This window comes from Neopelma chrysocephalum, unplaced genomic scaffold (genome assembly GCF_003984885.1).
Source record: "Neopelma chrysocephalum unplaced genomic scaffold, ASM398488v2 Primary Assembly neopelma1_66, whole genome shotgun sequence".
In the NCBI taxonomy this organism is placed as follows: Eukaryota; Metazoa; Chordata; class Aves; order Passeriformes; family Pipridae; genus Neopelma; species Neopelma chrysocephalum.
Window position 1 is genome coordinate 4,341,858 of NW_020897725.1, and position 18,790 is coordinate 4,360,647.

The 18,790-nt window shown below is 40.0% G+C and overlaps 1 protein-coding gene across 8 annotated transcripts in view; it reads right to left on the reverse strand.

Annotated features, from left to right (window-relative positions):
• Positions 1 to 375: 375 nt before the first annotated feature.
• Positions 376 to 18,790, reverse strand: part of ENPP2 (ectonucleotide pyrophosphatase/phosphodiesterase 2) — a 74,103-nt gene continuing 55,688 nt past the window's right edge. For 5 of the 8 annotated variants that reach the window (XM_027684384.1, XM_027684378.1, XM_027684385.1 and 2 more), the window contains 12 exons: positions 17,061 to 17,092; positions 16,130 to 16,257; positions 13,981 to 14,068; positions 13,766 to 13,853; positions 12,696 to 12,868; positions 12,361 to 12,412; positions 10,586 to 10,722; positions 9,970 to 10,105; positions 9,114 to 9,191; positions 6,392 to 6,524; positions 5,655 to 5,811; positions 376 to 992 (listed from right to left, as the gene is read on the reverse strand). In XM_027684384.1, the coding sequence (XP_027540185.1) occupies positions 822 to 992; positions 5,655 to 5,811; positions 6,392 to 6,524; positions 9,114 to 9,191; positions 9,970 to 10,105; positions 10,586 to 10,722; positions 12,361 to 12,412; positions 12,696 to 12,868; positions 13,766 to 13,853; positions 13,981 to 14,068; positions 16,130 to 16,257; positions 17,061 to 17,092 (1,373 nt within the window). In that variant the 3' untranslated portion in view covers positions 376 to 821. Of the gene's footprint in view, positions 993 to 4,450; positions 4,596 to 5,654; positions 5,812 to 6,391; positions 6,525 to 9,113; positions 9,192 to 9,969; positions 10,106 to 10,585; positions 10,723 to 12,360; positions 12,413 to 12,695; positions 12,869 to 13,765; positions 13,854 to 13,980; positions 14,069 to 16,129; positions 16,258 to 17,060; positions 17,093 to 18,790 lie in introns of all 8 variants that reach the window. The other 3 variants (XM_027684379.1, XM_027684382.1, XR_003534378.1) reach the window with 2 other exon arrangements.

The following is an 18,790-nucleotide window of genomic DNA, read 5'->3' on the forward strand; positions in this document are numbered from 1 at the left end:
CCAGAGCAGCTGTGGTAGAGAAGGGATGTGACACAGTCGCATCAGTGACAACAGATGTTATCACGAATCCTCTCCACAGCTCCAGAGCAGGACCAAGTGGCCCCAAGCATGGAGTACCCCTGGCAGCTCGTGAAAACAAGCATCCTCCTCTCCCAGCTCTGCCACTGTTAGCAAAGCCTTACCAGCAATGACTACTGAGGGTGTCTATTTTATGGTCTCACTGCTGAGTACCAGGGCAGGGCACCTGGGCTCCTGACAGTCTTCTTACCAGCAAACCTAAGCTCTTGAGAAGGGCTCTGCCCAGTAAGAGATCTGTCAGCACTCATCTGCCCGCAAGCCCCTCTGAACATCCCTGTGAAAGGAAGTCAAAACACATTAAAAAAACTGAATGTGTGGTTTATTATATTTAAGATGCTATTTGTCTATAGTGCTTAAATATGTCTGTCACACAGTAAACAGTAAATGAGTGTAATCTTACATGTTCAGTATTTTGATATACAGTACAGGACTACAAGTGTGGTAAAGGAGCATGGAAAATTAATATTTCCTTGATGCACGCATCAAACCTTGCAGCACCACTTAAAAGCTGAGAGTAAGGACTCAAACTGCAGTATTACAAGCACTACTAAATCAACCCAGAGACATACCTATATTAAACATTAGAGAAACAAAACAAATGACACAAAGGTTTAATACTTAAGATTTGATACAGGATTACAATACTAATATTTTTAATGTCCTGGTTTCAAATTAATAAATATAAAAACAATATAAAAATATACACCAGTTGATAAAAGGATGCACTGAGTAAGGTTAGAAAGCTAAATTTCACTTTCAAACGTATGCAGGTATGTCTTTAGGGAGAGGATTTCTGTGTAGCTGCGACTGGTCTTTCGGAAGAAGTCCAAGCTAGTGAGCTGTTCGATGTCACGCACACGTGCAGTGTGCATCTTAAGAAGATCTTCAACCCACTTAGATTCATCCTCCAAGCTCTGGAAAAAAAACAACAAAACAAACCCAGGTTTATAACATGCTTTGTCAAAAATCAGCTTCAAAAGCAAATGTAACTTTCCTAAACATTTGTTACATTTGAAAAATCTCTGCCTTATTCAAGAATGACTAAGGTAAATGAGTTGCAAGAAAACAGATTTGAAACTTAACAGGCAAGATGAATCCTGAAATTTTATCAGTACTCATTTTACAGTTCAGTTGAGACAATGGAAAAGCTGGCCCCCAGTTGAAAGGTGTTTCAGAAGAACAACTGTATACTTTTAGAAGATCCACTGATCACTACACATTTTTTTTATCTCACAGAAACATCTCACATATTCATTACTTTTGTATTACCTAAGCCCAAGCTCCAGGCTGTTTAGCTTTGAACCCTACCCCTACACATTATTCTCAATTGACCATCACATCATCTAACACAGCATTATTTGAATCTTTCCAATTTACTTTTAGGAGACCATTGCAATTCATTACACATTTGGGACAATGGCTTATGTTGGTACCTAAAAACCTCTGTTATTGGAACATATATACTATTCACTGATAGAAAAAAGACTTTCACCAAGAACTTGCCATTTAAAAAAAAAATCAGGAAGATGTTGATGCCAGAGTGATCAGGGTTAGGTTCTGTGGGTGTAATTTCTCTTAAGGGACAGCTCCTGCTGCCTGCCTTGTGCCAGCACCAGCACATGTTGGAGTGATCCACAAACAAAGGTAACTCACAAGCATATCAGAAGATCAGCTCTGCAAAACACTGCAGTGACTGGCTGTTGGAGTGTGTTAACCAGTCCAAAACATGTCCCACAAGCATTGCAGCCAGCCCTGGGGACTGCACAGCGGGGAGCAGACGTGGGAAAAGGACAAAGCAAACAGGACTTTTCCCCTTTTGGCCTCTCTAGCTGGTACATCTACCCTGCTGCTGGGGAAGCAAGTTAGGAATGGAGGGTTGTGTCTCTGGGCTTTTGGACTCCATCTGTGTGACTCAGAAATCTTGCTGCTAAAAATCTATTTCTGGGCTTACTCCTAGAAATGAACTCTCTTCTGATTGTCTCAGCAAGGTCCTCCTACAAAGTGATCCTCTCATGGATCAAGACTAACCTTCAGCAATGCCAGAGCCTATCCAACACAGTAAATATGCCACAGCCCAATAAGTGGGTCACCCAACAAAAGCCAGGAGGGTGAGCTTGATTGTTTGAACAGAGAGGACACGAAGTACCAGACAGATCACAGGTGGCTTCTCTTAAGCAAACGCCCATGACCTAGTCAGCACTTGTCAGGTTTGAAGCTTCTCAGCTCCAAACCATCTTTCCTCTCCATGTCACTAGCAACCTGAGGCCTAAAACCAGGTCTGGAACAAGAAAAGAAAGACGCAAATTAAGAGGGAAGGGAAAGGAGTGCACCCTACTCACTCTGCTTTGCCTGCAATGCCATGCTCCAGGAACGCCCCCTGCTCAGCCTTGGGCCTGACAGTCAGGTTACTGGTCTGCACACTGGCCTCAACAGCGTTGTTATTGCAAACACAGTTACTCTGACATTTTTGTTTGTTCCAAGCCTTCCTTCTGAGCAGAAAATCTGCATTTTGCAGAGCTCAGAGAGAAGTTCAAAATGAGCTACAAAGCTCACTTTTTTGAATACAGTCAGTTTGCAAAAGATCTGCAATATGAATAAATCACAGGACTGTGAGGTTGGTTTAAACCAAGTCCAAATAGACAGCTTTTGCATGACTCCAGAAAATCAATCAACTGATCTAGGTTTTAGTTTTTCCATTCCACAACTGGCCCATGAAGGCTCAGGTCAAGTGGCAAGGATTTTAAACACAGTGATCAGCTAACACAGTATTACATTATTACATTACTAGATAACAATGAATGAAGTGTATACATTTTAAATTATAGTTTTTCCCATCTATGTTGGTTAGTCAATAGTACAGTGAGACTTAGAAGGAAAAAGTAACAATTGAAAATACGAGGGTAAATTGAAACAGGCAATCAATTAGGACGATGATCTAAAATCCAGTGGAAAATGTACCAGATATTCTGGACAAGAATCTCTCTGAATATCACATTATTAGCTGGAAAGCTGAACATGATGCATGTAGACAAGTGGGTGAGGAACTTGCTTATCAAAAAAAAATTTAAAGGTTTTGCTGAAAGGGAAAATAGTGGCCTGGAGGAAGTTTCTAGCAGGGTTCCTTCAGCTTTGGTCTTAGAAAGGATTTTGTGTAATATTTTCACACACGCTTCTTGAGCCAAGGTCATTAGTGTACTAGTAAAAAATCACAACAGTTGAGAACACCTGTCAGTGCAGAGGAATACTGGCATAGCGTAGTGGAGGATGCAGATGCAGGAATCCCTGGTGTAGTATGAAGTTAGGTTACCTGACATACAGAAGAGAAATACCTGGGTGTACCGGTTGTGCATGAATGTGAACCACCATTATAAAACAGCTATGGAAAAAGCAAATCCTAGGTAGTATCAGAGGAAAAAAAAAACATTTTCACTTTGAGATCTGAGCTACAGTACTTTATCTCATTCATGATCCAGGAAAAAAAAAAAGAAAAACTAAAAAAAGATCAGACTGGAAGAGATGCATAGGAAGACTACTACCATACTCATCCTTCCTTACAAGAGCAAAAAAGATCCTGGGTCTTCCACAAATAGAGAGAAGTATATGGCTTGAGATTCATCATAAATCATCACTAGGGTAAATCCCAAAGAAGCCCAGTGAAGAACTATTTAAGACATAGAAAAATGTTGACACAAGAATAAATGGGTATAACCTCACCATGAATAAACACAGTTTAGAAATGGAACAAATTCAAATGAGAAGTGTAGTGGTGTTCTCCAATGGCTCTGTGAAGAGAGAGAAAGTGTGCAGCTAGACCAGAGTGGGAGGGAAAGCTAATATTTCTTCAAATGTTAAAAGAAAACTGTGGAGAGGTTAAGGTAAAATTGTTATATTATTCCACGCATTTCATCCATGAAGCATGGTGAGGTTTTACACAATCACTTCTTTGAACAAATAAGATGGAACACCATGTGCAAAAGTAAGACTGATGCTGTATTTCAATGGCAAAAATTTGCCTAACTGTACTTTCATTCAAGAGTAACATTTAAATACTTTTGGAGTGGTGCTTTGCTATATAGAATTCATAGACCTATATCTGCTAATGACCTTGTAGTAGCACTGAAGTTCCTCTCAGAACTGTAAATACACACACCATAAGTAGTGTGACCCATAGAGAAAAGAAGCCTGGTTTGAGATGTAAGAAATCAAAGACTAAAAGAGGCCATTATTGTAAAGAGCTCATAAAAAAGATTTCAACAGTTTAAGAGAAATATGACTTGCAATAGAAGGAGGAAAAAATAAATTACTTTGTCATAAAATGACATATGGGTAGAGTTATAAGAGCAGAGGCACTAATAACTGCCAGACTAGTAACCTTCAGATCACCAACTGGATCTTGACTCAGAGGAAAGCAGTCCAGAGAAAAACCACGATGAAGTATATGTAGGACTTTATGAGACTTCTAGTGGAAGACTTCTCTGCCCAGAGCAGTTCAGAGTCTAAACAGGGGAAAGCCAGACCTGCTCAAGAGAGAGGGATACTTCTCCAAAAGCGTGGTTTTAAAAAGAGAGACCTGAAAGCAGACGATGTTTGATGAATGAGAAAGAAACAGTGTTCCAGGTGAATTGTGTACAGAACTGGAATGACTATTTCTGCCTGTAGCTGGAACAGGAGTCTTAACTTTTTTGCCAATACAAAATTCATAACATTAATGCGTTCATTCAGGAAACGGTCTCCTGGCAGCCTATAGTGAAGTGTCTGTGTGCAGGAATCCACACAGCTGTGTAATGGGAGAACAAGTTCGGCGGAAGGACAAGTCTAAATACAGCTGCCTGGGGGGACTGATGTCCTTGCACAGTGCTGGAGCCCACGGGGACCCAACCGTGCTCCTGCCACACCATCAGCTGCCAAGCGTGTGTGTTACTTTCTGCAGTGCTGACCAGACCAAAGCCTTCATCAACATTCTTACAGTGTAAGACCTTGCATCCTAAAGGAAGATAGGAAAGAAACCAGGAGGTTGTCTGGCTGTCTCTGTAATAGGAACCCAAACTTCTCCCTTGAATCAAGGGATTCTGGAAACAGCAAGAGCTGGCACTCTACCCTTGGCAGGTTTTAGCCTACACGTTTAATACTGTGTGGGCTGGACGTAATCATGCTGTCTGATGCACCCAGACTGCCACAGCAGACAGACTGTATTGTACCTGCATGTGGAAACTGACCTCAGTAAAAACATCAGGCTGGCTGCCAGGACAATATGTCTATACATACAACCTCCCCCAATCTGCTCTGAAGTTACACTGACAGTGTCTGTCAAAATGTAGAATCCTACAGATTGTTTACTGCCAACCTACTGTATGTCAGTTCTTCCAGACAATTTTAGGTGCAGTAATAGTTCCATAATTCCCCTGATATCTCAGAGGAGTGCTTTTGTCTAATGAGCTAAACATGACACTCAGCAGAGTCACTACCTTGTGCTGCCATTCAACACATCGTTGAGCATTAGCTTCTAATAATAATGGATTTTCACATGTCCCAGGAATATGTTTACCACAGGGCTAGAGTAGTGCAGCAGGACTTACATTGCAGCTCTCATCATTGTCAGGTCGATGGGGAAGGATGTATGAGAGAACAGAGAGTGGTCCATCACACTTGTCGGCTGGCTGAGTGAAATCTAAGCAGCTGGTTATGATGGCATAGTAATGAGTTGGAACAGGGATTGCGCTGCCTTCCACAAACCTATGGGAATAAAACAAACATTTATCCACAAAGGATGAACTTGTCTGGATGGAAGTTACACAAAGAACATTGTCTTTCCTCTCCTACATGTGAGGACACACATACATTGCTGAGATGTGCTTGATTCCTGGACACTATCTGAAAATGGGCATCCAATTAGCTCATACTGTGCTATAGAAAGAACCCATGCAACACTGAAAGGCTTCTTCAGTTCAGGGAATGGAGACAAAGCATTACTGAATTAACAAAAGACCTGAGTATGTAACTCAATAGTGCTGCTCTTAAGTTCTGGAGAATTTTAGAGAAAACAGACAATTTGGAACATAATTCAGCTTTCTCTCAAGGATGAACACCTAATTTCAAAGTCAAGGTGAAGAATTAACTGTTGAATTGCCATTTCCTTATTTTTACCACTGTCCTACCTACATGGGCATTTAGTTTTAACGAGCAATAATTTTAAAAAGAGCTAGAAAATGAAATTTCCTCCCAAAAATCACATGATGTGCAGGTAATGAATTGTTTAAGATAAAGTCACCATTAAGAGAAGCAACAGCAAACCAATTTAAAGACAAACTCTTACTGTTTTATTTTGTCAGGTGTGTCATGTAAACCATCATAGTCATAGTCAAAGATTGGTCCACTTATAACATTGACTCCATTTCGTTCAGTGGCATATCTCTTCACCAAAACCCTTTGGAAATAGTTCCATACCTCTGTGGGTAAAAAACCCAAACAAAATCAATCAAACGAACAAGTAAAAAGAACCCTCAACACACTCGAATTTGGATAAGTCAAAACATGTCAAGATTATAAACAGTTTTTCTTTCCTGAAGATAAAAATCCAGTGGACATCATTCACACAACTGTAGGGGAAATCAAAGACCAAACATTACAGAGTTACTGCAGCTTCGTTCTGTTTTGTCAATAAAGCCTATTCAGACTTTTGTTCTCTGCTGATTTTTTTTCGCTCAACCAGTGATAAACGAAATGCACGGTACCACTTCCAGGCTGGCATTGCCACAGGCCTTGCAATAGAGATTCTGCTGTTCCTTCACCAAGCTGTAGAAACAGCTATTCACAAGCTTTTGATGTCCCTGAACACTGCCTTTGTCTTTCTTATCTAGTTCTGGGGAACAGTGCTGTGGTGGTTTTTTGTTTTGGTTTGGTCTTTTTTAATTTTAAAAATAATACAGCACCATGATTAAATGCAAACCCCAAACATTTTTAAAAAAGGGAAATACAAAGGTCATAGTCATCCAGTTAAATTCTCGTTGAATACAAAATGTCTAAGTTTTAAATTAGGTTCCATCAAGAATGCAAAAAGCATAGCATCTCCTTATAGCAACCTTTGGGAAGAGCATGAAACACTTTCTCCCACCATGCCCTCCTCAACCTTGACAAGTTAGGATGGGAAACACACTGGAATCTCCAGTTACATCATTCTTTTTGTTCTTTTTTCCCTTTTTATTTTAACTAACATAAGTGTGGGTAAACAAAACTTCTCAGACTTGCAAAAGTTTAAATCTTGTCTTGCCAGCACAGATGGTCAAGTCCATGGTTCCCTGGCGCTGATGGCAATGCCAGCCTCAGAAAGCTCACCGGTACACCTTGTCCTAAGACTGACCAGTGCCACATGCAATCCCTGCTGGGGCTGATGCACAGGGCCACCCCCAGCAATGGTCTAACAAGAACCTCACCCACAGTAACCACTTGGCAGTACCACTCCTCCAGCTGCTCATTCCTCCAATGCATATGCCTTAACAATGAAAACAGTCCAAAAAGGAAAGACTTGCCCTCCCTCCCACTGCCTCAAATTTTGTAGCTAAATCAGTTCCCTGCTCCAGTTCCCAGAGCAACCACACAGAGAGTAATGCCAGGGCAACGGGGGGCCAGCCCAGGGGCATCATTCTTGTAGCTCCAGCAAAGCAGGAGCTGCTCAAGCCAGTCTCACTACGGAAAAGACAGACACAGAATTATTACTCATGAGGGTGGGATGGGACAGTGAATTACAAAAACAAAGAAGCGGAGGGTGGCCTCTGCAGCCAGCACTGCCACCAAAGCCAGCACAGCATAAAACTGCCACCTCGTATTTTCCCTGCTGTGGAAAAAGGTCCATATAATGAGCTTATACTTGGCTCTCAGTATTGCAACCTGCACACATGCAGTGGTTTTTAATTCCTCAGGAATCATATTAGTGCCAGCATATTTTCTCAAGGAATCCTTCACCCACTTGTGATGAAGAGGAAGGCCTCTATAAAAAATGAGCTGCTAGAGGTGGGTTGTTCTCCTGTGATTAGAATTTCAGCCAAATTTCTTAGATTAACATTAGCATAAAGAACAATTTTATGAAGTGATTTAAGAGTGGGAAATCCCCAATAATTTTGCACTCTGTAATCAGTTAAGTGCCTTTGCTCAAATTTCCAGCAAACATCACCACTTGTTCCTACTCAGAGGTTTTTCTGTTAAAAACACTCTTTCCTGGTTAAAAAGAAAAAGGCTCCCATAGGCTTTGATGTTTATCCAAACCTCTCTGGTCTAAAATCTGAATTGGAAATCTCACAAGAACAGGCTCTTGAGATTCTTCCAAGGCTTCCCAATTCCTGCCAAGCCAAAAATGCCACCAGAATAGCCTGATGGCTTTCCTACCTCTTGGCAAAACTAGAGAGAAAACGGATGTGCAGACAAAAGAAATGTTAATACTATATCTCTAAAGCACTGAAAGTTTCAGCCAGGTTTAAATCATTTCTCATTTTCCATAAATTTGTTTTCTTTTATTTTTTTCTTTATAGGTAATAAATATGTTCCATTTCCCTTTAAGGGCATGGAGAGAAAAATGAAATGTAATCACTTGTTCCTGACCTACAGCAACATGCTAAGGGCTCCCAGGCTTGTGCACGCTCTCAGGCTCCAGTTGAGAAGTAAAAACATGTTACCTAAGTATGTTCTCCACTAGCTTGGGCTGCAGACAAGAGAATCTCAATAGTCTTACAGAAAGTGAATTACTGTGTCATAAAGCAAAGTTGCTGACCTGTCTATGCTCTTACCTTAGCCCAGTACCAAGGAAAATAAATCTTTCTTAAGACTTCAGCCTTTCTTGCATTATTTTGCCTGCCCATACCTAAAACTATACAGGTGTCCACATATATTATCTGCTGGCTACAGGTAACTGAACTTTATGTTCTAAACTTCTCCCACAATCCAACACGCAGTAAAAAAACATTCGTTCCATAATCCAACAAACAGTAAAAGAAAGAGAAGTATAGTCATGGAAAGAGAAGTATAGTCATGGAAAGGGCACTTACTTTTGAAGGCAGGATACATTGGAATGACATTTGTTATTAGAAAAGCATCATATTTTGCTTCTGCAGAGGAACTTAATTCTGAAAACAGTGAAACAGCAAAATATTAATAAGATGAAATATAAGAATTTCAAACAATATAAAAATGTTTTGAAAATGGCTTCAGAGATTAGCCACCAGGAATACTGTAATCTAAACAGCAAATCTGAATGCTACATTCAGAAGTGTACACTACATACACAAAATTTGTCTTTAATGTAGCAGCTGAACACGGAAAGGAAAGATTCTATCTTTGCTTTGCTTTGCTATCAACCAGTTCACAATATTTTTATATAGCTTTATATTGCTGTCTCAAAAGTCAGAGATCTGCTTTGCAAGCTTTTAAAAAGAGGCCAACAATTTCCAGGGCAAGTGTGGAGTGTGGGATTATCTTCTAGTTCTGAGCAAGCCTCCCATCAGTAATTCAATTTCAGAAATCCACCATAAAATACTTTAGCCACTGAGTGAGAAAGGCAGAGCAATGAAGTTCACAGCCGTGAGATAGTTGTGTCCCTTGAACATTCACTAGTCCCAGAAGATCCTTGCTCCAAGGCAACTGCTCCAGGAGAATCCAGGACACTCATTTACACAGAGTTTCTACTGGCACTATTTCTAGAGGATGGCAGAAATTTTTAGAGTATGCAGCAGTCTAATTCGGATTTATAAATTAAAAATATGTTTACCTTACTGCTGTTTGAATTCAAAATTAGTCTGTTTATATCTGGGGCGTGTGCCTAGAGTATGTTCATACCTAAGGTTTTTCCCTAACAAAAAAGGAAAATTACAAAATCTTTAGGTATTAAAAGCTATCCAAACTTACGAGGAGGGAAAAGGAAGCCATAGGAGAGCTGTTTGTCACCCCTGTAGGCTGCACAGCTCTGGCTGTTTCCTGGAGAAATGCGCAGGTCAGGCCTCACACAGCTGGAGAGGTGCTCCGGGACACCTGATACCTCTGCCTGCATTGAGGAACACAGACAGAAACAACAAAAAGAGTAATTTCAGCTTTTATAGATAAAAGAAAGCTATTTCATACGGTCAACAGACTATACGGAAGGCCTTGTGTGCAGTAAAATAAACCACCTAGTTGTACAACCAAATCATGCTCCTGCATTTGCTGCAGAGCCCCTTCTTCAGGTAGCAGAAATCACCATGGGAAATAATTCAAATGAAGTCACTCATAATAAAACAAACCCCCATTGAAAAAAACTTAAAAATAAAATTAAAATAGGAACAGAAATATACAACCCTTCTGCCTTAAAATTCCTCCCTCATGAAGGAAAAAAGAATTTGGGCATTGTTTGCAATGGTACTTGACATAATTTCTGGTGGGAAAATCTTCCTGGGGAAAGGGAATTTTACGACTTCAAGAACACAAGTACCAAAGAAATTTCCCCAGGACTTTTAAGCACTTTTTCAAGAGGAATGAGAGCACTAACCTGTTTGGAAATAGTGTAGGATGTCCAGAGAGGCATCAGGAATGTTTCACTGTAGCCACTTTCAAAGTCGTGGTGATGCAAGATATTGTATTTTGTGCGGTACAGTACTGCAGGGCGCCCATATAAAAGATGCTTATCTGCAGATCAGAAGAAATTACATTTACATTTATTACTGAAAAACTTTAAGATAAAAAAAAAAAGGGGGGGGGTCGACTTTGTATCACATGTTGATTTTTCAGTCATCATTAATGGGATACTGACCCTGAATAACTGCTAAGAAAATCTTGCAACAGACAGAGCAGCAGCTCTTCAATAGTTCTAGTTGGGATCCTCATTCCAGGCTCACAACCCCCTTTGGGATTAAAATTCCATTCTAACGTTAAAAGCTTGATGTGGTTATAGCATGGAGAGAGGCGTCCAAACACAGGAGACTCCTCAAGGATCCCTGTGTCCACATCTCAGTCACACATGAGGTGATAAGCACTTTTTTTGTAGCTTTACATCAGTCCCTATTCTAGCAGTCCTGCCATTCCTCTCTGGACTTTCTCTCTTTCCTATGTTTTTTGTAAAGTCCCTCTCAAAAGGGAGGCAGAAGTGGTCACTCACTAAAAGAATAGGTTTTTTACCCTTGGCTGATACAGATTTTGTTCTGAAGACTGGCGTGCTATTTTTTGTTAGTAATATCAAAGAAAACAAAGAAAGAAAAAAAGCCTTTTTTCCTAATTTTGGCTACAAAGACGTCTCCAGCTCTGTAAAACTTGCTTTTCTTCTGTCTCAGTGATAAGTTATAGTTGAATGTCCTTAGATAACTCTGACAAGCTTGCTTATAAACAGATAAAAACATTGAATGAGATAGAAGAAAAATAAATTTCCTGGCTAATCTTGCACTGCCCTGTACAGTTCATTGATTTTGATAACCTTTTGGCAAAAACACTTGGCTTTCTTTTAGAAATTAAAACCTAGAAACAAGGAAAGCAGCCTAACACAGTTTACAGAAAGGCATTTAACCTGAAAGAAAAGGGCATGTTTTATTAGTGTTTGAGTCCAAACAGAGGATGTTTTCACAGGGCACAAGAAAAAAAGTAGGAAAAGCCCAGTCTAAGGATAGAGATGATAAACTTGCTTTATTCAAAAGAAGCTGAAGTCATCTTTTTCTTCTGCATGTGAATAACAACATAGTGCACTGTGTGGGAGACGGGAATTAACAAATAAATGCAGGAAGGTCTGTGAACAGGTGCTACAGCCTGTAATGAAGTAAAACAAAATAACTTGTACCTAGCAGAATTCCTTGTTGTTTAAATAAGGGGCTCATCATTCCACACTTAGCAGCAAACTGACAAACCAACAAGTGTAATTGGTTTAAATGCTTACATCTTAAAATACACTAAAAATACTATTTTTATATTACTACAGTGAGAAAGCATCGGAACCATAATCCAAAACAGAGATGCTGAGATACCCCAGACTACAATGGCAAGAGTGTTTTTTACTGATGTCAGAAATTGCCACAGCAAGGAGGAGCCCTTCATTAATTGGAAAAATCAGTTTAACAAGATGAAAGCTGCAGAAAGGCAATTTAACTCACATAAGATGAATAACTTCACCTTTAGAAACTGAAGGATAGGCCGCATTGACTGTTCTTGACAGTTACTTGAAAAGACAGTTTACTACACATAACTAAACCAAACCAGGAGCTGTTCTGCTATTAATGACACAAAGTAATTTGCAAAAAAAACCAGAAGTGGATTTTATTAACTGGGGCACCAGGTTCTTACCTTCTGTTCCCTTGACGTGAAAGCGCTTGTTGAGTTCATCCAATTTGTTCTTCTCAAGAACAGAAAAAAGGAACAAGATTAGGATCACTGGAGCATTCTGACATCTTGTTTTACTAGGCATCTAGCAAAACAAAACTAGTGCTATAAGACACTGATGATTTTCTTGTCTCCTCTTTTACAAAAAGCCATAATTGTTCCAAAAGGGTAGAAACACTTCACAGGAAGGATATAGGGAATTCTTATAGATCAAACCCTCTCAAAACAAATAAAATGGCTACAAATTTATTACAAATTAATGCTAATAGTGGAAGCTTCCACAGATCTTAAACACTTACTTTGTCATCACATGTACATCCTATATCAAAATCTGATGCAGAAGGGAGGGCTACAGGATACAGTGGTTTAGCAACTTCATCTGGCACAGTTGGTTTATAAACATTGGCTCTCAGTAGGTGATTTAAACTTCCATGAGTGCCATTATTGGGAGCAGGCTTTAATCCAAGCAGATCTATGAAATCACCAAAGAAATATGAATGATGGTTAGATTTCAAATATGTATTCACAACTCTACCGAGCCGAGACATTTATTAGCAATACTGTTTACACCCACAGCATGTAAATGAAAACTTTTAATTTAATAAAAATACTGATCTTTTGTCCAAATCATAAAATTTCAGATGACACATGAATAGTATTGTTGCCTTTATGACAAGAAGGTTAATTTGCATCAAGACACTGGAAAACAGTTTTATTTTAACTACTCCTTCAGCTTCCGATGCAAATCCTACAGTCCATGTGCTGACCTTAAATCAAACATCTTCAACACAGTGGTTTATAAATAAGGGATAACTACCTCTTAGGTAGTTTGGGGAAAAAAAATTACACCTTTGAAACGTCTTGAAAGTTTTATTGTGAATTACACTTCACACGTTTAATTGTGCTGAAAAATCAGTATTAAAGATCCTAATGAATATCTGTATACATCATCAGATTCTTCTTCATGGCTTCAGTACAAATTCAGGAAACAGAATCGTACAGAAGATGCCATAGAAAACTAAGTGGCAAACCTGAGCTGCTGCATGAGACATGCAGGTGCAGAAGCAGTCTCTGAACAGAAACCTCCTTCCTAGACTGCTGAGATGTGGACACCACACATTTTAGTGGTGTCCATTTGATCTCTGTCAAGCTGCACACATCAAAATCCTCTTTATTGGCCAGTTGCTAAAGTAGAGCAAACTGAGGTCCCTGAGAAGTGCCTTCAGCCCACCTGGTGAGTGCTTGGGAAAGGGGAACTAGGAAAAGAACACTGGGAAGGACTCAGGGCATGAGCTCACAGGTGTCTAAATGAAGTCCTGATGGCCAAAACAGCTTGCTGCTTTTGCAAATTTTCAGGCAGGCAGCTTACCACACATGACGTTGTAAAGTTCAATGTTTTCAAAAGGAGGTACTTTGGTCTTGTACTTGAAGGTGGGGCCATAACCTATAAAGACAGTCTTAAAAAAAAAAAAAGGGGAAGAAGAGCATTAAAATGTAGGGGGTTTTCACTATTTACATTGCAGAGAACTTCAATTTCTTCTGCCTTCAAAGACCCTCCCACAAAGGTTACTGTGTTGCTGATACCTGCATGCTGTTTATCTTGTTGTCATAGCCATGGTCTCCATGGAAGAAACATTTTCCTGTTGGTTTCTTGTAAACGTCCACAGCTTTCCTAAATAGAAAAAGCATTAGAAAATTTCCTCAAAAGGTGGCTGACCTGACGATATACTTTGGGGGCAGGAAGCATAATGTTACAGGGCAGTGCATTGTTTATCTTTCTTGAATAGCAGTAGTGGGGACTGCAGGCTTATCCAGCATGTCCAGGGTTTCTCCCTCTGCTCCCACTCTAGGAGAGTGCAAAACTAAGAGACAGCTCTTGTAGTTGATAAAAACCTTAGTGTCTATTATTTTCTCTGACTTTCTCATGTCACAAAATCTCCTGCAGACTGGAGGTGTCGGACAATACTATTCCAATCCTCAAAAGATCAACAGAGGCTTCTCTAAAGCACATTTGTGATGTTACAATGCTGCAAATGTCATACAATGCTATAAAATGCTTTCTCCTGTTTGCCTTCAATAAACAAAAACGGGGAGCAGAAATAAAGCTGAAAGGACAAGAGAAAGATTTTCATGAAGACAAATAGCTGAGATAATAAGTGCTGTACTATAGGAATGCTAATTATCAGCTTGTTACTGAGGTGGGTTTTTTTACAAAATAATTGGAAAAATAAGTATTGTGTCATAGGAATTACAATTACCAGCTTGTTTCAGAGTACTTTTTTATAGTTTTATAGGGACATGTGCAGGCAATACATGCAGTGGACCAGCTAATCCTACAAATTAATTTCTTTATCTTCAATAAAATAATGCTCAACCAAACTTTGATTTTGACCTTGCAAATTACTAGAGTTACAGCAATCAGGTCAGTGACTACCATTTTCCTGGCTGTAAATATACAATGAATTACAGTTACATTAACAAATGAATTATTGGTGGATGAGATTTCTGAAAATTAATAAATAAACCAAAGAAAGATGATGCAATTAATAGGAAACTGCTAAACGTAAATCAGCCTGGGCAATCCCATCAGTTCCAGCAAAATTCTTAAACCAGAAACTTTTATAGGCCTAAAATTCAGAGTGTGATTCCTTGAAATGTACATGAACCCCTGCCACAGCGACTGCACGGGGCAGCCAGCCAGCCAGTGGAGCTACGCTAGAAGGCAACTGGGGTTTCTCATTTACTATTTCACCAGAGTGATCCTTGCATAATTCATGGAAAGATAAGCACAGATGTCAAAAGGCATTTACAACACACTGAGTGTTTGCCTGGCAGCTATATGGGCAAAAAACCCTACCATAATTTAAAGCTCGTAACAGACTAGCATGAGCCAAAAGCTCTGTCATCTTTCACGAACCACTGAGTCAGCTTCATGCATAAAGACTCAACCATTTTCATACTGTAACACACAACATGTGTCAAAAGAATATTAAAACAGAAAGCTGTGCACAGTTCATAAACAAAGGCTACTCCTCTCCTCTTCACTTTAGTTATGTGCCAACTTGGTTTTCCTCACTCAATTTTTAGCTTAAAAATTATAAAATATTACAATATTAAAAGTTAAAATGAATATTTGATATTTAAAATTCATGTTGAAAGTGTTAAAAATTGCCCATATTTTAGAACTGAAAATTCATATGGGGAAGAGCAACCCAAACCAGGGTTTTCTCTGAGCTAAAGCATCCTGGCTTTCCGTGGATTTGAAATGCAATACAGTGTCAGCACAGCACTTTGATGGCCACCCTGTCATACCCTTCCACATGTTCTCAGGCATTCACCCATTCTGTCAATATCTCCATTTTCTTTCCATTCACCTATTGCATCCACTCAGACTCTTGTTCCTTAACATCCCCTCACCACATAAGCCTGCCTCTTCCTCCCACATTCCCTGCTCCCCAGTTGAACTCTTCAGTCAAAAAAACACAAAGTTGCTAAAGGAAATCAGTATGGGTTTTTATCCTCTATCCAGTGACTGATTTTCTGAAACTTTAAAGTATTTTGTGTTCTGAACCACATCCTCCCGCCTCAAATGTTATTGAATCTCACCAGGAATTAGAAACTCTTCTTCCTCACAGGGTACAGGTACAGGAGCAGGATGCCAAGAGACAGGGCAATCCCTTTTCCTCAGAGAAAAAGACTGAAAATCAGGATGGAAGCAAAAGCAAAGGTTTACCTTGCCACATGCCATTTGCGATCCACCAGTAAATGAACATCCTCAATTCTTCGGTTGTAAGCGTAGTGCAAGCGTTTGGGCAAGTGCTGTTTCAAGTAAGGCTTGAAGTGCTGGTCTGGCTTTCTACACTGAAATATAAATGGTTACAAATGACACACTGTCAGTAGCTTAAGGCATACATAAAACCTTCAACTACAGAAATCAAGTTGTTAAGGTCATCACTGGTGGTGTCTTGAAAACAAAGTGTACATCTAGAGTATGTAGGCCAGTCATTTCTGTGCAGTATTTACCTACATCCAGGGACTTGGGAGTCATTCAGAGATATATCTGAAAAGCTTCATTCTTGTGACAGTCTTATTGGAAGCATCATCCAAAACATCACACTTACTTAGCTCACAGATGAAGAATTTTATTCTAACTGGATCAAAGCTTAAGTTCAGAGGAAACCTGAATGCTCAAAAATATACCTCATCTGCATGAGATATATTTAAAGCCATCTGGTTACAAAATTTGGGTTTGTTTTGTTTTATTTTTATTTTAAACACTTTTCTTTCATTAAAAGCTAGTGAAGTTGGACTATCAAATGCACTTTATCAGCATCTTCAAAGTGCTAGTAAAATATTTACTCTAAAAGGTTACTTTCCATTTCTGAAGCAATAAATAAACAGACTCAATTCAGGGAGTAAAGATGCTCCAGAGGATTCTGTGTCTGTGCTGCCCAAAAAGGTTAAAGAAGCTACTATAGCAGCAAACAGTGGAATGTATGACAAATGTTAACGTGTACTCATGAAGGGAACCATTTAACACTCTTTATTCATGATAATCATTTGTTTTCCTGTCTAAAGAATGAACAGAGAAAGCTGAATAATGCCACAAATCAAGATGTGAACAGGGCATTACGTACAGATATCTCACAGTCTTAAGTACTTACTGTAAGGTTGGCAACAATCACTTTAGGGTCATCTGTTAAGCAAAGGAAAAAAAAGACAAAAATGTAAAAGATTAAAAACTCACAGAAGAAAACACAAGGTTTACATAAGCATACTTCCTAATAGTTCACTGATCTTTACTAAAAGTATTCTGTATATATCATCGAATTGTTTAGGTTGGAAAAGACCTTTAAGATCATCAAATCCAATCATTAACTCTGCACTGCCAAGTCCACCACTAACCCGTGTCCCTAAGTGCAACATCTACATGTCTTTTAAATACCTCCAAGGATGGTGACTCCACCACATCCCTGGGCAGCCAGTTCCAATGCTTGACAACCCTTTCTATAAAGAAATTTTTCCTAATATACAATCTAAACCTCCCCTGGTGCAACTTGAGGCCATTTCCTCTTGTCCTGTCGCTTGTTACCTGGGAGAAGAGACAGATCCCCACCTGGCTACAACCTCCTTTCATATAGTTGTAGAGAGCGATATGATCTCTCCTGAACCTCCTCTTGTCCAGGCTGAACACTCCCAGCTCCCTCAGCTACTCCTCTTAAGGCTTTTGCTCCAGACCCTTCACGAGCTTTGTTGCCCTTCTATGGACATGCTCCAACACCTCAATGTCTTTCTTGTAGTGAGGGGCCCAAACCTGAACACAGGATTTGAGGTGCAGCCTCACCGGTGCCAAGTACAGGGGGACAATCACTGCCCAGGTCCTGCTGGCCACACTGTTTCTGATACAGGCCAGAATGCCACTGGACTTCTTGGCCACCTGGGCCCCTGATTCATGTTCAGCTGTTGTTGACCAATGCCCACAGGTCCTTTTCCTTTTCCACTGGACCACTTTCCAGCTATTGTTCCCCAAGCCTATAGCACTGCCTCAGGTTGTTGTGACCAGACTGCAGTACCTGGCACTTGGCCTTGTTGAACCTCATACCATTGGCCTCAGCCCATCGATCCAGCCTGCCCAGATCTCTGTGTAGGGCCCTCCTATCCTCCGGCATATCAACACTCCCACCCAGATTGATGTTGTCCGCAAACTGATTGAGGGTTCCCTTGATCCCTCTCATCCAGATCATCAATAAAGGTATTTAACAGAACTGGACCAAATACTGAGCCCTGGGGAACACTCTGGACCCAGCCATCCAGCCAGTTTTTAACCCATTGAAGGTGCATCTGTCCAAACCATGGGCTCCCAGTTTCTCAAGAGAATGATGTGGGAGGCAGTACCAAAGGCTTTACTAAAGTCCAGTTAGAAAACATCCACAGCCTTTCCCTTATCCACTAAGCAGGTCACCTTGTCATAGCAGGAGATCTGGTTGGTCAAGCAGGACCTGCCTTTTCTAAACACATGCTGGATGGGCCTGATCCCTGGCTGCCCTGCACATGCCATGTGATGGTTCAGTGATATGTAGTTGCTTAGTAGTGTTCTCGCTGCTTTAAGATTGGACTTTAGCTTAATACTTATTCCATTTTCTGAAAACACTTTCAAGACTTGTGTTATTCTTTAAAATAAAAAAACATCCCCAAACACAATTACTTTCCTTGAAAAATTTTCAAAGCACATTTGAATGCAACAATGCACTCTGTTAGAAGCAGTAAGATAAATATGTCATATTTTTTGGTCACTTTTAACATTTGACCAATTTCATAGGTGTAGTGGTTTGAACCAGGTTTTCCCCCTGAAACTAAGAAAGTGGTAACCCCCAGGGGGTGGTGACCCTTGGGG